This window comes from Esox lucius, chromosome 2 (assembly GCF_011004845.1).
Source record: "Esox lucius isolate fEsoLuc1 chromosome 2, fEsoLuc1.pri, whole genome shotgun sequence".
NCBI classification, from domain to species: Eukaryota; Metazoa; Chordata; class Actinopteri; order Esociformes; family Esocidae; genus Esox; species Esox lucius.
Window position 1 is genome coordinate 31,449,368 of NC_047570.1, and position 19,346 is coordinate 31,468,713.

At 44.1% G+C, this 19,346-nt stretch overlaps 1 protein-coding gene across 6 annotated transcripts in view; it reads right to left on the bottom strand.

Moving 5' to 3' along the window:
* The window catches only part of coro2ba (coronin, actin binding protein, 2Ba), a 42,887-nt gene continuing 23,541 nt past the window's right edge, over positions 1 to 19,346 (bottom strand). For 2 of the 6 annotated variants that reach the window (XM_029124657.2, XM_034296237.1), the window contains 11 exons: positions 14,966 to 15,166; positions 6,687 to 6,803; positions 6,083 to 6,232; positions 5,568 to 5,732; positions 5,146 to 5,262; positions 3,726 to 3,830; positions 3,218 to 3,314; positions 2,933 to 3,045; positions 2,733 to 2,823; positions 2,463 to 2,602; positions 1 to 1,690 (listed from right to left, as the gene is read on the bottom strand). In XM_029124657.2, coding sequence (XP_028980490.2) covers positions 1,550 to 1,690; positions 2,463 to 2,602; positions 2,733 to 2,823; positions 2,933 to 3,045; positions 3,218 to 3,314; positions 3,726 to 3,830; positions 5,146 to 5,262; positions 5,568 to 5,732; positions 6,083 to 6,232; positions 6,687 to 6,803; positions 14,966 to 15,166 — 1,437 coding nt within the window. In that variant the 3' untranslated portion in view covers positions 1 to 1,549. Of the gene's footprint in view, positions 1,691 to 2,462; positions 2,603 to 2,732; positions 2,824 to 2,932; positions 3,046 to 3,217; positions 3,315 to 3,725; positions 3,831 to 5,145; positions 5,263 to 5,567; positions 5,733 to 6,082; positions 6,233 to 6,686; positions 6,804 to 14,965; positions 15,167 to 16,430; positions 16,626 to 16,733; positions 16,753 to 16,797; positions 17,030 to 19,346 lie in introns of those variants that run through there. The other 4 variants (XM_010875861.5, XM_020054826.3, XM_020054823.3 and 1 more) reach the window with 4 other exon arrangements.

Below are 19,346 nucleotides of genomic sequence, written 5' to 3' on the forward strand. Positions count from 1 at the left end.
TTTTCTGTACATGGTTTATGTTAGAGTAAAGATGTAAATAATGGCCTTATGTAAATAATAAGGGTTTTTCATTCATGTAGTTAGTCAACCCCTGCAGGGTAAATTACCGGTTATGACAACAGTGTGACAATACTGCTAAATATCATTATTCACTAGAGAAAGATTATGAACCGAAACTACAAGAAATATCATCAGCATCAGCATTTCTCAGCTCCAGGGAAATGGATCTTGTGTAACATCGTAAATGTACTATGTTGGTTTCTAAAACGGAATATTTATAACTGAAAGATATGAAGGCTAAAAATATTGTGTTCATATTTCGGTTTGATGTACTGTTAGGCACAAAATCAAATTTCACGTTGACTGATATTCCAATTTACATGATTTAGTATCGTGTTGATTCAGTCAGGAAAATAACTCAAGGTCACCTGTTACAGTGTACTGTCTCACCCAAAATGCCCTCATTCGGGTATAAACAAAATTCAGTCAAAAGCATTTCAATCATCACCATTTACATGGCCGTAAATTCTCCCAAAAGGGTGATGAGATGTTTCCACGTAAAGTAAAACAAAAGATTTAAAATATAACAAATAAATAAAATAAAGGAATACAAAAGTTAGCCTAGAGATAATAAGAGTAGACAAACTGCCCGCTAAGTCTACATTTGGGTTGCTGTAGGCCAGTCACAGGCAGCACTGCAGCTCAGTACAGCCAAAACATTCACAGAAGAAGACAGGATAAAACAACAGTCCTGCAACACACTTCATTCATGTCCCTGCAGAACTCTGATGAGTTATTCATTATTCATCGTCACAGGAAGTGTAAACCACTGGAAAACGCCGCCGTTGGGAGGTCGACAGCTTTGCTGTAAGTCGGTTTGTAGTGGCTGGTACTAACGCTGGGGGGTGGGCGGGGCTGGGGGGGGGGGGGGTTGTCGTCCATTTTCTTCCCCAGGGGAGGTTCTGCTCATGGTGATGGCCGGGTGGAGGTTGGACGAGGCATTTCTGGGTGATGACAAAGGCTATGCTCTGTCAACTCCGAGGCGCTTGACGGGTGGGGCGCGAGGACCCCTGGGGTACGCTGATGGGCGCTCAGGTGGAGGGGGAGAGAGGGTGTTGCGACTGATAATGTAATAAACCTGTAATAACCAATAACCAATTAAAAGAAAAATAATGCATTTCCTCTGGTAACAACTGACTACATTAAGGGTTAGTTATCATGTTATTGATTAAGGGAGTTAAAAGTGATTACTGATAAGAAAACCTGGTAGACAACTGTTCTAAACATTTACTCGTGTGGTTCTCAAATCAAGGCTATTGGCTGGTTTTCATTCCAGCCCTCTTACTAGGGACAGCTTTAGACCTGGGACACCAGGTGAATTAAACTAACCACACAGTGGAATAGAAAACCCACAGTTCTCCAGGATCCTGGAATCACTACCCCGATGTGCATTACATTGTGGTTGTTACATTATCACTCGCAACAGCAAGTACGAGTAATGTATGACTGGAGGGATCAATCTAAAGGTGACGTGAGGTGGCGCCAGAGGTCAGACGTTATTAACAACAGGGCTGACGTTCTTCAGGTTGTTGAGTTCCAGCTCCAGCTGGCGTATTTTAACGTCCTTGGTCGTGAGCTCCTCTTTCATCTTCCTCAGCTCCTCCTGCTGCCTGAAGAACATTCTCAGCAGCTACAGAGACATGACAGTTAAGGTCAAGGAGGGAAAATGCTGCAGTGTTTTATTGTGCTGAGGAAGTCATTTCAGCGTTTGTCACCCCATGTCAACATTTTTGTTAGATTTACCAAAAATAGGCATAAATGGCATGCATCCATCCCATTCATTCAACCACCCTATACATCTACCACTCCATCCACAACATCCATCCCATCCATCCTATTCATCCACAACTCCAACCATCACATCCATTCCATCAATCATTCCACCACTCCATCTACCACTCCATCCACAACATCCATCCCATCCATCCTATTCATCCACAACTCCAACCATCACATCCATTCCATCAATCATTCCACCACTCCATCCACAACATCCATCCCATTCATCCACAACTCCAACCATTACATCCATCCCATCCATCCGTCCATCCACCACTACATCCACAACATCCATCCCATCCATCCATCACATCCATCACATCCTTCCATCCATCCCATCCATCCGTCCATCCATCACATCTATCCCATCCTTCCATCCATCCATCTGTCCATCCGTTCGTCCATCCATCACATCTATCCCATCTTTCCTTCCATCCATCCCATTCATCCACCGCCGCATCCATCACATCCATTCGACCATTCATCCATCCATCGAACCATCCATTAATCCACAAAATTTCCATCCATTCACTCATCCCTCATCCACCAATCATTCCATACATCCAACCATCCATCCCATTCATCCATCCCTCCATACACCCGACCCTATCTGATAAACATACCTCGTTCTCAGTCCTGGGTGGCATGTTTTCCAGAAGGTCAATGCCATTGACCACCACTCCCTTCTTGTCCTTCACTGGGGCCTTGAATACTATCTGGTTGGGCTTCTGGTAGCCCTCCTTCAATGAAATTAACACTGGATCTGCACACACATACACAACACACACACACACAAACATCCGCACGCACACGCCATACACACAAAACATACAATTTACATTCAGCCCAGGATCACAAATTATACTGTACATTAAACTGCACATGCTCCCTACCTCGGTTGATCCCGCTCAACCACTCGCTGGCTGACAGAGCAGGCTCAGTCCCTGCCGTCATTGGATAGATGTCTTCCTGATACGTCTCGGACTGCAACACAACGGCAGAAAGCGTCAGAACTGGATCCAGCACTTTACATCTGTTTTTGCCCCCATGGGTGCATATTTCAGGTCGTTCATGAAAAGAAAATGACTCTGACCCTCCTTGGCACAATCATGGATATGGGTTCGATCAGCCCCTTCAGTGTCACCAGCTTGTAGAAGCGGAACACCTCACAGGCCGCCACGTCCAGCCCATGTTTTGGCATCACACCTGGGTAGGGAATGGAGGGGCCGTAGACATGTCACATGACCGTTTGCGTGACGTGTTAACATTAAACACTTCTTGTGGGCACACTCAAATGATCAACAACATTTCTGGAGGAAACGGCAGCACTGTGACGCCTGGTTCAAACCGACCAAAACCCCCAGGCGCCATCACTCACCAAGGCCTTTCTGTGGTGCAGGGGAGCGGAACTCCATCAAATACTGGAGGTATGGCTTCTCTGTAGTGATCTCGTAGTAACGAATGTTGCCATCACCCTGTGTCACAATGGGATTAATGCATTTACACGTTGTTACTTAGTGGCATGTATGTGTATATTGTCTGATTAATTAATCACTAATTTAATTGACTTTTACCAAGATTTTATTTTTTATTACTCCCTGATGAAACATGAAGGGAATAAAATTGTATTGTATCAGGGAATGTAAAATATATAGTAACGACAATAGATACATTTGCAATATGATTATTTTAATATTCAACCATATTTCTAACTGGACTGGGCTTTTAAACCAACTCCTACTTAGTGGATGTAGACTATTCTGCCTAAGGGTGAGTGCTCAGTAAACTGTGAAAGGGTGAGTGCTCAGTAAACTGTGAAAGGGTGAGTGCTCAGTAAACTGTGAAAGGGTGAGTGCTCAGTAAACTGTGAAAGGGGAATCGCTCACCTTTCCTGCCAGGTAAAGCATGTGTGTGTCTGCATCATAGAAGGGAAACAGCAGCCCTGAGAGGCCGTCAATCTCCTCTTCTACCATGGACATGGACAGGTCCTCCTGTTTGAGAACACACACACACACACAGATCAGACACTGCTCTTGAACACACACACACACAGATCAGACACTGCTCCTGAACACACACACACACACACACAGATCAGACACTGCTCCTGAACACACACACACACAGATCAGACACTGCTCCTGAACACACACACACACACAGATCAGACACTGCTCCTGAACACACACACACACACAGATCAGACACTGCTCCTGAACACACACACACACAGATCAGACACTGCTCCTGAACACACACACACACACACAGATCAGACACTGCTCCTGAACACACACACACACACAGATCAGACACTGCTCCTGAACACACACACAGATCAGACACTGCTCCTGAACACACACACACACACACACACACAGATCAGACACTGCTCCTGAACACACACACACACACAGATCAGACACTGCTCCTGAACACACACACACACACAGATCAGACACTGCTCCTGAACACACACACAGATCAGACACTGCTCCTGAACACACACACACACACAGATCAGACACTGCTCCTGAACACACACACACACTTGAGGCGTACCCACTATTACAGTGGTGAACCCTGGTTAATAATACCCTAGGCCTTCTGTGGGCGAAAACATCCTCTAAAACTGAATAATCAAAAATGAAAAAACACATCATCATTTACTTTGTATAATCTAAACCTAATGCAAAGGAATGATTTTTGTCATCGTTAGTCAGCTCTAAAAGCATGCGCTAACAAGGAAACTACTAGCTATTTGCTTTCAGTTAGTGTTGTATCTGTGATCCATCCACAAGGCCTAATCGCATAACCCCCCCCCCTCCAAAACAGTCCTGCCCATTGCAAGCCAAATGTATTGTGATTGGTTGATTCTGTCATTCTAAAATGCAGATCAAATACAGCTGAATAGTAGATGCCTTCTGTCCACATCCTGAAGGCCTAGTCCTAACCAATACTAGCTGGTTGAGTAGCCTACAGACCAACAAAGAAACTGAAATGTGAGATTATTTTTAATCAATCAAAATAATTGACGGCAAATCCATAAAAAAATCCATAATAATACAAAATGATTATAAAAATACAAATCCACATTCATATCAATCGTCATGTATAAGTCCCCAAGGTTTACCCACCACCATTTCATCTTGTGTACACAGTTCTTGCTTGAAGGATATAAAAACAAGTGTGGTTGAGAACTCACACATATGCTCAACACCCCCGCTACCCCCACCCGCACGCCCCCGTACACGAGGGAAAACCCAGAGCCCTGTAACCTAGCAGCTGGGTCCCAGTCCGTCTCACCTGATCCCACAATGCAATCTGCCTGGTGTTCCACCGGGACACACCTGTCGTCAGCAGCCGTTTCATGTTGCCCAGAAACACCACCCTGTTGACCCTGTGGTTCTTACAGTTGGCATGCTGGTGGGGAACAGACAGTGTTCAGGGTTCACAGAGAGAACTGTGCACACTATGCTGGCGTCTGTAGAGACATTACGTCATGAATCGAAACGTCACAATACGAGGAACTCGATTGAAGGAAAATGTGTGGGTAAAACATGTTTAATAAAGCCCTTCCTGAGGAGATCTGTTCATCGATGTGTATGTGTGTGTGCTTATTCTGTCTGTGTGTTTATTTGAGCATGTTTGTGTCTGTACAGTACACTATGTCTGCGTTAAAAATAGTGAAGTGCAAAACCCTAATCACCGTTCACCATCGGACCCACCTGTAAGACTCTCCCTGAGCGTGGCTCGATGATACGCAGCTTCTTGTCCTTACAGCTGGTGGCCAGCAGGCTGCCGTCTGTGTTGAAGGACATGCAGAGGATGACGTCAGAGTGACAGTCGATCATCTTCACCGGCTCTCCTTGTTCCAGGTTCCAGATTAAAATCTGCAGTGACAGGAAGAGCACAAACTGTCAGATCTCCCAGACCCTGGAGGGATCAGGATAGGGAGGCCAGGGAGTCATGTGCACTGGGAATCAGATCTAATATTATCTGACACATTACCAATAGAAAATTGATTTAAAACATGTAGATTTTACTCAATAAGCAGGCGCTCTAATATGACTTACAGTTAGTAAAAATGGGGGAGAAACCTGACCGTACTCAACGCAAAATATGTTAAAAACAGAAATATAGTTTTTTCATTTTCGCAACTTTTTGACAGGTTTTGCTTCCTCGTTCTGCACGGGTGAACGTGACCCGGGTGTTCATGCGCTGGTCGGTAACCGTGGGTTACCTTGTAGTCATAGCCAGCGCTGAAGAGGATTCCGCTGCTGGTCGGGTGCCACTCGATGAGGCCTACACGCCTGCTGTGTCCATACAGCTCCATCATGGCCTCCGTCATGTTCCGTCTCAGGCCACCATCAGGGATCTCCCATATCCTCACCTGGCACAGTCACCCAACACGCAAAAGGACACACGCAACGCACAAAACACACGCACAGATTATTTTCTCACCGATATTAAAGTCACTTTTCGCACTAGTCCTCCAGTAGTTTAAATAGTGACACACTCCTGTGTAGTTCTTACCATGTTTGAGACCGGTTTGCCAATGACTTTGTATGTTTGACCTATGAGGCATTTCCAGCATATCAGAGCTTCTGGACACTTGATCAAAAATAGACCATACAATTGATGTGGCCAGCGGTTTGAGGATTACCGGGGATTACAGCAGTGATTGAGCTCTTTGTTGTACCAAGGAGATTATCCCCGTAATCAGTGAAAGGACTACCAGACGCATAACTAACATACATTAGCTACACAAGCAACAGAGACACAACAGTTGACGGCGCGTGTGTGTGTAACGTAAATTACGCCGGGTGAGTGAATGTGCCACTTACGGAGGAGTCCTCAGAGCAGGAGGCTATGATGTTTTCAAAAAAGGGATTCCATTTGATGTCCAGGACATTGCCATGGTGACCGCACACTTTGGGGTGGTGGGGTTCAATACGGCCAGCCTGAGGAAAGATATATTGATCACATATTGAGGACAAAAGAGGCTTCTGGGGCACTCTATCATTATGACTGATAATGCGTGTGACTGCGCATGTCTTTTATCGATGACAGCATAACACACGTTTGCTGTGTGTCACGGTTAGGGCATCGTTTTGAGTACTATGAAAGCCGTTGCTGGACTGGCATTCTCAAATGATCCCAACACATTTGTAGGGGAGCTACTGGTTTTCATGGCTTAGGGTTATCCTACTCTACTGTGAGTACCAGATTCCTTGGCCAAAAAGCTTGCCATTCTATGTTTTTGGCACATGACATGCGGTAAAATGACAGAATCTTATCTAATTTACTCAGTCAAGCAGTGGCTTTAAAACATTAACAGTGAAATCAGAAATGGGGAAATTGAGTTGATACGGTACCAGTATATAGATAATCATTTCACTGATCCTTCAATCAATCAGCGCAAGTGTGTCTATTTATTTTCCCAGTTAACATGAATACATCTGAAAGAAGAAATAACACCAACAGTTGTTGTGTCAAAATAAGCACCAGTATTAACTCCCAGGTTGTTATTCCAAAGTATCCATGTGTCCACTGTGTGGCGCCCCATCATTATCTGGACTTAGGTGGAACACGGTTGAGACCTCAAAATGTTGGTCGTGATGTCATGAATGTTTGATGTCACTTCAGTCCGTTGACATCCTTTTTATGTCCTTAGGGTACGACTGAAAGCTGCAGGTCACGTCTGAAGGAAACTGGCCGGCCAGCGCCTGCTTACGCTACCTAAGGGAGTCTGCTATTGAGCTGTGTGAGTGTGTGTGTGTGAGAGAGAGAGAGTGTGGGTGTGGGTGAGAGAGAGAGAAAGAGAGAGAGAGTGTGGGTGTGGGTGTGGTGCGTAGCAGCTCAGAGTGAAACATCACAACAGCAAACCATGCAGAATTTCTGACAAAGCCAAGGGCAGCATCCATAGCCTGGTGCATCCCTCTCCCTGACAACAGATTTACAGGTATACATCTATAGTCCCTCCCTAATATTTCAGGATAAGACTTCAATCTTGCCTGTTTCCCACAGAATAACTTTATATACCGATTGTATTTTATTTTTGTAGCATTTTCTAATTAAGACCTTCAGAGTTTTTATTTTAGTTAAACCCATCATCCCAGATTTTGCATATGTCCTCAATCTTCAGTGGGCGTGACAGACAACTGGGTGTCAAGGTTAAAATCATTATACATTACTCACTAGGAGAAAGGTGGAGAAAAATTTGATATAAATATAAAACAAGACTAAAATATTGTGGAATTTTTATATGAACGCATAGAGGTCAATCCAAGTACAAGATGCAGAAGGGTAAGATGGTGTGAATGAGACCTTGGGTTTTACTAGACCCTTTGGGCATTCAGTTCACTTTCTGGCTCCTGATCAAAGAGTCGGGTAACACTTTCCAATAAGTGTACAGTGAGGGAAAAAAGTATTTGATCCCCTGCTGATTTTGTACGTTTGCCTACGGAAAAAGATATAATTAGTCTATCATTTTAATGGTAGGTTTATTTGAACAGTGAGAGACAGAATAACAACAAAAAAATCCAGAAAAATGCATGTCAAAAATGTTATAAATTGATTTGCATTGATTTTGCATGAAATAAGTATTTGATCCCTTCTCAATCAGAAGGATTTCTGGCTCCCAGGTGTCTTTTATACAGGTAACGAGCTGAGATTAGGAGCAGACTCTTAAAGGGAGAGCTCCTAATCTCAGCTTGTTACCTGTATAAAACCCTGTTAGCTAGCTTGCATTGGTTATTAGTTGATTCCAGTAAGCGCTCTGCTGTCAAGTTTTTGTTAGTTTCGGTTAGCCTATCAGTCATGGCCTATCCATGTTAACATGAAGGTAATTTGCAATAGTCTCATCCTTTTACTAGATTTTACTACACTAGCTGAACATGAAGGTATTTTACACATAGGTACAACATTACTGCTGTATAAGCACTTTGTAAAAACCTCTGATGTAAAAAGGGCTTGACAAAGTATAATTTGATTGGTTGTAACTGTTGCATAAGACTTGCCTGTTTCCACTTTCTTTCATGTGTCCAGGGTTGTCTTACAAATTGTTTTTTTAGTCTACACTTTTTGTGCTTCAACACTGTTGTTGTTTGCTCAACCTTTGCCGGTTGTTTTGTAAAAGCTCTTTGTGACAACTGCTGATGTGAAAATGGTTTATAAATGAATTTGATTCATTGTTATTTAATCTTGTCATTCTTGAAAGGAGGATAATGTGCTATCACTTGTATTCTAACTAACACCAAATAATTAGTTCAAACTCTTTTTGGCTCGCTGAGTAACCATTGAGCTGGAATAAAGCAGTAATAATTCATACCTCACAATTAGGTAATTATTTTGAGTTCCCTTAAGAAAAGTGAGGAATTAACCTACTTTAACAACCACTAACTAATGACCCATTGGTAGCTCTAAACCATTTAGAACTGATACTTCACCATTAGCTAATATAAATGAATGATGTTGAACCATTATCTAGCCTACCTTATTAATAAAGTATTCAAAAATAAAATTAGCTTATGAATAGTTTATATTATCTAGCCTATTGTTCATGCAAACAACCAGCTACACACTGTTAGTTAATGCATTTGTAAATCATTAATAAAGTAAGGATAATCATTATTAACCGTTTATTTATGTCTTTGTTCATCATTCGTTCATGTTAACGACTGTATTCGTTAATGGTAGTTCTTGTACCCACATCGGAAAGTGTAACCCAGAGTCGCATGACATCACCTGGCAACACAGCTACACCTGTCACCTACAGGTGTGTTTACCTATAATGTACCACAACTTGGGGAAGAGACAGCCCTCAATCAGTGTATGCATCAAGCGCCGGTTGCATTCAACTGAACACAAAGTCTGAACACTTTGACGCTAAGACTCTCTGGTGTTGCCATCAACAACCCTCCCACAACGTCTCAGTGCTGCCGCAGAAGAAGTGGTTTACAGTGAAATCCAACTTTCAGAAGAGGGAATATTGTCTTTGACTGGAGTCTCCCGGATACAGCTGCTTTTAACTCATCAGACGGGTTTGAAGAGTCGCCCCCAGTCACCGATTGAGTTGGAATACCACTGCAGAATCTTTAAAATACAAATGTGTATTTTTTACTGTGTAACTTGCATATTTGAACACCACCATCTTGTCTGCCTATTATGACAATCCCATAATGAAGTTGAAAATAAACAACTCCCTCATTCAGTCAGACTGCAATGCTTTGTTGTTGTGTGTGTGTGTGTGTGGGTGGGTGAGTTTATTAGCATAACATCGTCTTGGCTTGAGTCACTGGGAGTGTGGAGCTGGAACTCTGTCACCGGAGTGCTGTACCAACACAGGTGGACATGATTTTAACCAAATTGGCCTGTGTCAGAGGTTCATTAACTAAAACTCTGTCCCACACTGCTAAGTACCACACCAGGCCCTGGGCATTCCCTGTCCACAGCCTGTGTGCCTGCTTAATTGTGTGATGGAGTAAGAACACAATAAAGGAAAGGGAGAAATTCTTCCAAAACCCACACAGGCGCCGTAATCCATTCCACCCGCTCAAGTGGTCTAAATAGTGTCAAGCTTTTCATAGTAAAAGGGTGCGTTGACCTTCTCCATCTGTTTGTGTTTCTCCGTAGAGGTACGAGACCAAGCTGGCATAGGAAGAGACTTTCCTCATGACGGGTGGCATTGGCATCCTCTCAGAGAGACCGTCTGGGAATCCCACTCTCTGAAAGGTGTGCAGTGTGTCACATAATCCTGTTCATCCATTGCATTTGATTAAAAGGTTTTATAAATATATATATAAATATATATATATACAGTGTGTATTATGTATATACACTCACCTAAAGGATTATTAGGAACACCTGTTCAATTTCTCATTAATGCAATTATCTAATCAACCGTTCAGATGGCAGTTGCTTCAATGCATTTAAGGGTGTGGGCCTGGTCAAGACAATCTCCTGAACTCCAAACTGAATGTCAGAATGGGAAAGAAAGGTGATTTAAGCAATTTTGAGGGTGGCATGGTTGTTGGTGCCAGACGGGCCGGTCTGAGTATTTCACAATCTGCTCAGTTACTGGGATTTTCACGCACAACCATTTCTAGGGATTACAAAGAATGGTGTGAAAAGGGAAAAACATCCAGTATGCGGCAGTCCTGTGGGCGAAAATGCCTTATTGATGCTAGAGGTCAGAGGAGAATGGGCCGACTGATTCAAGCTGATAGAAGAGCAACTTTGACTGAAATAACCACTTGTTACAACCGAGGTATGCAGCAAAGCATTTGTGAAGCCAAAACACTTACAACCTTGAGGCGGATGGGCTACAACAGCAGAAGACCCCACCGGGTACCACTCATCTCCACTACAAATAGGAAAAAGAGACTACAATTTGCACAAGCTCACCAAAATTGGACAGTTGAAGACTGGAAGAATGTTGCCTGGTCTGATGAGTCTCGATTTCTGTTGAGACATTCAGATGGTAGAGTCAGAATTTGGTAATGGTGTGGGGGATGTTTTCTTGGCACACTTTAGGCCCCTTAGTGCCAATTGGGCATCGTTTAAATGACACAGCCTACTTGAGCATTGTTTCTGACCAAGTCCATCCCTTTATGACCACCATGTACCCATCCTCTGATGGCTACTTTTTGCAGGATAATGCACCATGTCACAAAGCTCGAATCATTTCAAATTGGTTTCTTGAACATGACAATGCGTTCACTGTACTGAAATGGCTCCCACAGTCACCAGATCCCAACCCAAAAGAGCATCTTTGGGATGTGGTGGAACGGGAGCTTCTTGCCCTGGATCTGCATCCCACAAATCTCCATCAACTGCAAGATGCTATCCTATCAATATGGGCCAACATTTCTAAAGAATGCTTTCAGCACCTTGTTGAATCAATGCCACGTAGAATTAAGGCAGTTCTGAAGGCGAAAGGTGGTCAAACACAGTATTAGTATGGTGTTCCTAATAATCCTTTAGGTGAGTGTACATTTGTCTATTTGTTTTCAAGTAATGCACAACTTGTGTGTTGAAACAATTGTTTTCTTCCTGTGTACATTGAACATACATAATCAATGCATCAGTTTAGCACATGCAACAAAATAGATCAGCTCCTTGACTCGACAACCTATTTGTGCATGCCAACAGGATGCCACATGAGTAACACCGACATCACCAACTCCTCTCTCCTAATGGCTGCATCTGCTCAGCGTGGCGGCAGAAAGTGATTTTCCCGAAGCTGAACTGAGACAGGTGACATCGTTTGCATACCGTATGTTCATTTTTTTCCCCCATATGCTGCTGCATTATTTTTTCCCTTTCACTGGTCTGGCCGAACAAGTGCCGGTCTCTGGCGTTGTGGATGAGCCCACGAGAATCCAGATCACGTATAGGTCTGGTGACACGGGTTTCAATACCCTCCCAGCCCTTCCCATCATTCTCTCCGTCTAGATTCCTAGAATTTCCGTGGGGATTGTTTTCAGAGAGATGAAGGAACTGAGTATTGAACTGGTTTAGAGCCAGCTTAGCCGTTAGCTGTATTACTCCGGGTGTAGAGCATCTGCTAAACGACAAGAATATTTAATTTAAATACGGACAATGATCTGTAACGTTTCCAGTTCATACGTTGGTGCCTGCATATACAGTTTATATAAAAAAAACACTGTAGGTCCTTGAGGAACTCTCATAAATAATGCTAGAAGAATATTACCAATAGTCTATTCAGCAGAAATCTCAGGAAAATGTGAACCTGTTGTCTTGTTCATTTCATTGCCATGACATTGATACACTACATCGCATTTGGCACAAAAAGAAAACCGAAACAGTATGTCTATGTATCCACTCTTTGAAAGGCCTGGGAACGGAGCTTGTGTCTCACCGAAACACATGAACAAATGAGGAGGGAACTGAACAGGCAAAGGCCATGGGCTTGGCCAGATTAATCGCAACACAGTAAGCAGAATGACTTTGAATGATCATTACATGACAAAAGGGTCATTCACGGTGGATTACAGTGAAAGATGCCCTGCTGCATGGAACGCTTTGAGACTATGACATGGACAGAGTAGGGCATGCTGGGTAGTGTAGTGTAGTAGCAGTTAGCCAACTGCTTGTCACAGACCATAATTAATGGAAGTGCTGAGACCACTCAGCAGCAATGAGCAGTCCCTCATAACCGCCAGTGCTGTGTCAACAGGGTAGATTTGCAGCGTTTGTATGTAGTTGCTCTCATAGTTCACAATATATGGTCCAGATCTCTCCTCTCCAGTTTATAGCTGGAACGTCGCCCACACTAGTCTTTACATTACAGTGTGTTCCCCAGCGTTTCCATGTCTGACTGAGTTTCTTAATCAGAACACTGGTTTCACAGATACATTTTTCTCACAATTGCTTCGTGTGATTGGAATATAGTGTCTGCCACACCCAGGCTAGAGTTTGATAATTGGAGTACAGTGTCTGCCACACCCAGGCTGGGGTTTGATCATTGGAGTATAGGGTCTTCCACACCCAGGCTGGGGTTTGATCATTGGAGTATAGTGTCTGCCACACCCAGGCTGGGGTTTGATCATTGGAGTATAGTGTCTTCCACATCCAGGCTGGGGTTTGATCATTGGAGTATAGTGTCTGCCACACCCAGGCTGGGGTTTGATAAACCAGTGGAATAGGCCCTTGCTGGATGGGCAAAGAGACAACAGAAATTCAATGAGATGCTACAGTATAGCAGCATTCATGCACGTAACTATCAGGGGTGTAGGAGGTGCGGTTGCACCAGGGCCCGCTGCGGGTGGGGGTCCGTGCCTGGCCTCTACCATGAACATATTTTGTTTTTATTGTGTTTTTCTATTCTATTATCACTGTCAGAAGCCAGGAAATCTACTCTGCAACAATATCCCAACCACCCGCTTAAAATTCAAAGGGAACTACCAAGTAAACTCTCCTCACAGGAAGCGTCCAGTTTCTAGAACCAGCGACAGACATGAGAGATCTAGCAATTGATCAAAACACATGTTCATGTTGAAAAGGTTATTGCAACGTGCCATTGGACGGCAGGCAACTGACTAATACTTGTTCATATTATTGTTCAATAATGGTTCCCACGCTGAAACACGTTATAAACCTGTCTTTGTTCATAGGTCAAAACCCATAAGCCCAGACCCCTTTGATGTTTGCAGCCAGAGAATTGCCAGCAGCTGACACCAGTACAGGTCTGGAGTGCTAAGAAGCCTTAGCGGAACATGCACTGGTCTCTGGTAAGAGTTTGATTTGGCCTGCACTCAGGAAGAAAGGCTTTTCAGCCTGGAGCACCAAGTGTCCTGGCAAGGTCCATCTTAAAGACACAGCTCTCAGTTAATAGTAGTTCATATTTCCCAGCGCGCACCTGGTTTTCATACTGAAGAATGTGCAACGTCCTATGTTTTCCCTGACAGCTGTGATGCTGGTTTAGAGAGCGTCATTGTACAGTTTGGAAATTGAGTGTTATACAAGATTGTGCATCTACTCTTGTTGTTGCTTGCTCTTTGGGGTTTCAGGCTGGGTATCTGGAAAAGCACTAAGTGAGAACTGCTGATGTAAGAAGGGCTTTATAAAATCAATTATTTTATTTTATAATAAATAATAAATTCAATTATAAAATAGATTCATTGAGTGACTGATTTACAGCCATTAAGGCTGATGACCATTTGTATGTGTATAACTTCATATTGCCTTGTACCTAAAGCACCTGAAGCTCTCTTGAAAAGGTTTGTTTTGGAAGAACAGTGACATTTAAATCTAATACATCGTCCCAAATATATTTCCAGTCATCACAAATATTATTCGCCAAAACACAATTGATATGACTATGATACCATAAGACTCAAAGTAAAAACAGACCTTTACTGTTTCATAATCATCTAAGAGCTCCGCAAGGACACAATCACACTGTTATTGAACAAAAAATTCACCATGGAATGCACATTGGTTGTGAAAGGGGGAAAACTATGTAATGGACCGTGATTTCAAGGAAAGGATAACCCCAAGTTCATAAAGCAATGACTGACAGCAATCCCCTAGAGTAGATGTTTCAGAGATACAGCCCACAGCGATTAACGTAGAAGTTTTGGCCTGCTGCCACGGTTACCTGGGATACAGGAATAACAATGAAGGACCCTCCGCCTGAGCTCTCCGTGACGATGGCAAGGTACTTGGCATTGACCGCACAGAAGTGGTTGTCATGGACATTCTTGGTGATGGGAATGCCGTCGAAGCAGTGCTCCCGGTTGGCCACTTTGCCGTAGACGTTTCGAAACTTGGAGCTTCGGTATGTCGGACGCCATGACATCTGTGGGAGAAGAAGCAGAGACCGGAATGTATAGAAGGCACTGGTTAGCTGCAGTTCTAGCGTTCTACGATGGGATGTATACTGTGTGTTGGCATGGTGATTCATCTGGTTCTATGGAGAGCAGAAGGTGTGCTGTGTAGCTGAAAGGCTGGTGGGTGTGTGCTGAGGGGCACATGAATCAATCCAGATCACAAAATTACCCTTGGAATTTCTGAAGCACAATCCATAGGAATGGCAGGAAATAGGTGTTAAATGGTCTCAGAGGAATTCATGACGGCTGTCATTGGATTTCAAATCCCTTGTTAGTCAGAGGGCGAAATTCCTGCGATGTGACAACTGCTCAATGTCACAATAGGATATTTCACACAAAAATATTTCCAAGTAACAGTAACAAATAAGTGCAGCCCCACAGAAACGATTTGAGCTGTCTGAAATGACACCAAGTATTTACAAGGAGTTGGCTCCCATTCACCAATTCTTTTCTGACAAATAAATATGCTCTGCATTGTTTAGACCCACAAAAACCACTTTAAGCAGTTAAGCAGTTAGCCAGCGACAGTTAGGGAGGCATTCATTTGACAGCCAAGGAAAGTGGATGACTCCAACATAAAAGCCTGCAGTTAGACCACTCGTTCATTTACTCGTTTTCCCACAAGAATGTTTCGACCAAATTCCAGCCTTGCAGCGTGAGAGATGTCTATCTTCTGGGTCACACTAGACCTAACCACTAACCCTACCAACAGGAAGCCCTACATGAAGGAGATTCATGACCTTTGCCGGATCAGTGACAGGATGACATCACCACAACCACAATTCCCCGTTGTCCCAGGGCCCGTCACAGTGCCTTGTACGCCTGCAGACACCCACTTCAGCCGGTGGCGACCTAGCACGGCATACCAAGCCACTGAACTCACACACTCCGGCCGAGGAAAGACCTGTGCTCACTCAGTCGTGGGGGGCAAAGGAAGTGACATAAAGAAGCTTCTGGCTACATAGCTGCCGTCGCAGCGCCTCCTGCAGCCCCTGGGTTCTCCTCTCAGGGAGATGTTAAAGTAGTCCGGTAGTCATTTTACACGCTATGCTACTATCTCAAGTCCTTCCACTCCGCCTAGCTACTCTTCTTTCCCAGAAGGACTGTGTACAAGCTACAGCGGAATGACTCGGAGCATAATGCTCAGCTTGTTGGAGAATTAATGTGGAACAGCAGAACAGCAAAACGAGGCCTTTGGGCAGCAGAGAAAGAGCACAGGCATTGAGTCCTCACCACAAGGGCCCTCATTCATCCGCTAGCAGTGGCTGGCAGGCAGGAGCGCGTGTCCCTTTCCCTCTCCGCCAGCGTCACGGCTTCCCTGATAGCGACACCGCTGAATTGTCACCGTCTAACTGTGTATTTGATCCATCAATCTCTGTGACCCCACGGGAGGCCGGGCATCTCAGTTTACAGTCACATCGTTTCGACTGCCTCCGAAGAATGAGACTCGGCCTCACCCGTGCGCACATGTCCACAGTCACACCAGATAATCCCCATCACAGAGCCCCCCCCCCCTCAGTGAAACCAATATCTTACCGTTGTGCTGAGTAGTGAAACTAAAGCCACTTTCTGTCAAGGTTGTCTCAAATTACAAACCCACCTCTTCCTCCTTTACGGAGACGGGCTTCGGTCTGCCTGTCAGGATCTCCTGGCTTCTCCACAGAGCAGTCAACCAGCCTTCTCTGTTCACTCTCCTCCCCTCTTCTTCCCCTCTCTCACCTCTCCCTTCAAGTCCTCTCATCCTAGGAGCCACCCCCTCCCATTCCTCCTACTTCCTCGCAGCCCCTGACCAGAGGCATGAAGCACTGGAGCGGGAGTTGTTAGTGCTCCGTCTCCACTCTCTCTCCCTTTCCCTCTATATATCTGTATTGCTCTCTGGTGACCCAACATTAGGGAGTTGTAGATAGATGGCAAAAAGCTTTGATGAAGGCCTTGGGGCCGTTATGTAAGCTTCAATAAATAACCAGAAGTGCTACAAGCAAGACGTGCGCTGGTTTATCTTTTTTCAGATAGAAAGAGGGCTATTGGAAAAGCTTCGTGGTAATGCCACCGCTTCTACGACTATACAGAGTATATCTGTTTCTTCACGCAGGATGCCTTGGTTTCCTGGCATTGTTCTCAAGCTTAAATTGTATACCGTACATCTGTACAAATGCATTTTGGTGTCAAGCAGAGCTAGGGTTAATATTTGGTGAGGTCAAGATGATCTCATAAAGTATAATAGAGGAGAAACTCTAAAAGTAGCTGCACAACCCGACAAAGGTGTATTGTGAGCCATCTTGGGGAAATACTGATTCCTAGGTTGAACTGCGGCACTTAGCTTTTTTTATGCTATTTTACAAGTACAACCTTAAGTGTCTGACCGGATTTACAGTACCTCACAAATGACAATGCAGTGCTACCGATCTATCGGATTAACTGAAGTGAGCTATTCCGTATTTAAAACCAAGAAGGTAGCATATGCCTCTGTGTTATAACCCTGTTCAGGTGTTATAATCGCAATACACTTATACAGGGAGCTGTGGAATCACTGTATGAAATGTGCTTCTAGCCAATTCAACCCCAGTGGCTTTCTCCTAAACCACATTTTTTCCCTTCCAGCTCTGATTGTGAGTTAGTGGGAAAAGTCAGGAGGTGAGTTCAGGTCTGTACTCTGTAAAAGGTCATTGCTAGGACGACAGAGAGAGAAAAAGAGAAAGGGTGTATTTTTGTGTACGTGTGTGTATATATGCGTGTGGGTGTGGGTGTGTGTGTGTGTGCGTGCGCGCGCGCGCGTGCATGCTTGTGTGTTTTTGTATTGTGTATCTTTTCTCTTCTGCCCTAACGCTTCAGCGAAGCTCAAAGCCAGCTTGGACCCAACAGCCTTCGCCTCCCACCCACTCCTTGGAATCATAAGACCCTCCTGGCTGCTACCCAAAACCCCCTGTGGCCCGCTCCCTCCCCTCCTCTCTCATCCCTCCTCCACCTCCATCCCTCCACTCCTCGCAGGCCTTACAACCCTCGTTCCCATAATCGAGTTCTAATATTTTCTACTGTGCTGTATCCCCAGGCTTATAATGAAGGCCTATTTAGTTACCTTTTTCAAGTGAGAGGGAAATACATGAACAAATGATTGCCAAGCCACAAGCTGTATTCTGTCTGTCCTCCTTAACATGATGTAACGGAACTTCAATGACACAGTAATCATGACAAAAAGAATGCATCAGTGCCACTGTTGATCTGGCCACAGAAGACCCAGTTCTAAACAAAGTTTTGCTTTAAGCTCAGATATATACGAGGACCCAGATAGCCTACCGGATCTATAAACGTGAAGCATCAAGGCATCATTTCCACATCCCATAGGGAAGAGTGGTCGGGCCGTGGAAGCCCAGGGGCCAACATTCTGACTATTTACTCATTCTTTTGTTCTTTAGCAAAAAATAATGTCACTAATCGAGTGGACCGAAGCTTTTACCTTTAAACCAATGTTAAAGTTTCTAAAAATGTAGTTTCATGAGTTTGTTATTACACACTTCACCAAAGTGACATTACCTAACAGAAGCATGCTAGCATGTGCAAATATTGTCCAATTACATCTCATTAGCTTGTGCCTTTCCTGAGTTGTGCCATTGGAAACAATAAGGCTCTGGGCTGCAATATATTAGTTTAGTCAAATGTGTCTAAGACAGACTTTAGAGACTAATGAAGAATCCTGTTAAAAAAAGCTCACCTTCAGTGTTCTACAACAAGAGCTCCTGTCGGGAACAGTTCGTACCCCAAAGCAGCATTCCCAGTCATTAAATAACAAGATCCAAATGGAGACTCGGCCAAGACAGATGACTTTTCCTTAGCGTGCCTGTGTGAATCATACTCTGGACACAACACTGAAGGTATTAACTTGTGATTGTTTTCACATACTACAAACACTGAAAAGCTCTCAGGGCCTGCATAATGTATACTCTATGTATGTTATCGCCCCCAAGCAAATGGCTTGGATTGTTCTGATGATGTTTGATGAGGGGTATTGGCCGGCAGGACTAAGCCAGTGTGATGAGCTGGACTCTCAGGGGCGTCTGGATGTCAGGCTGTGTCAGACAGGGAGCTGGCACTGCAGGGATGATGCAGAGAATGGACTCGCGCTACACAATCTACACTGGGTGGCGTTTTGAC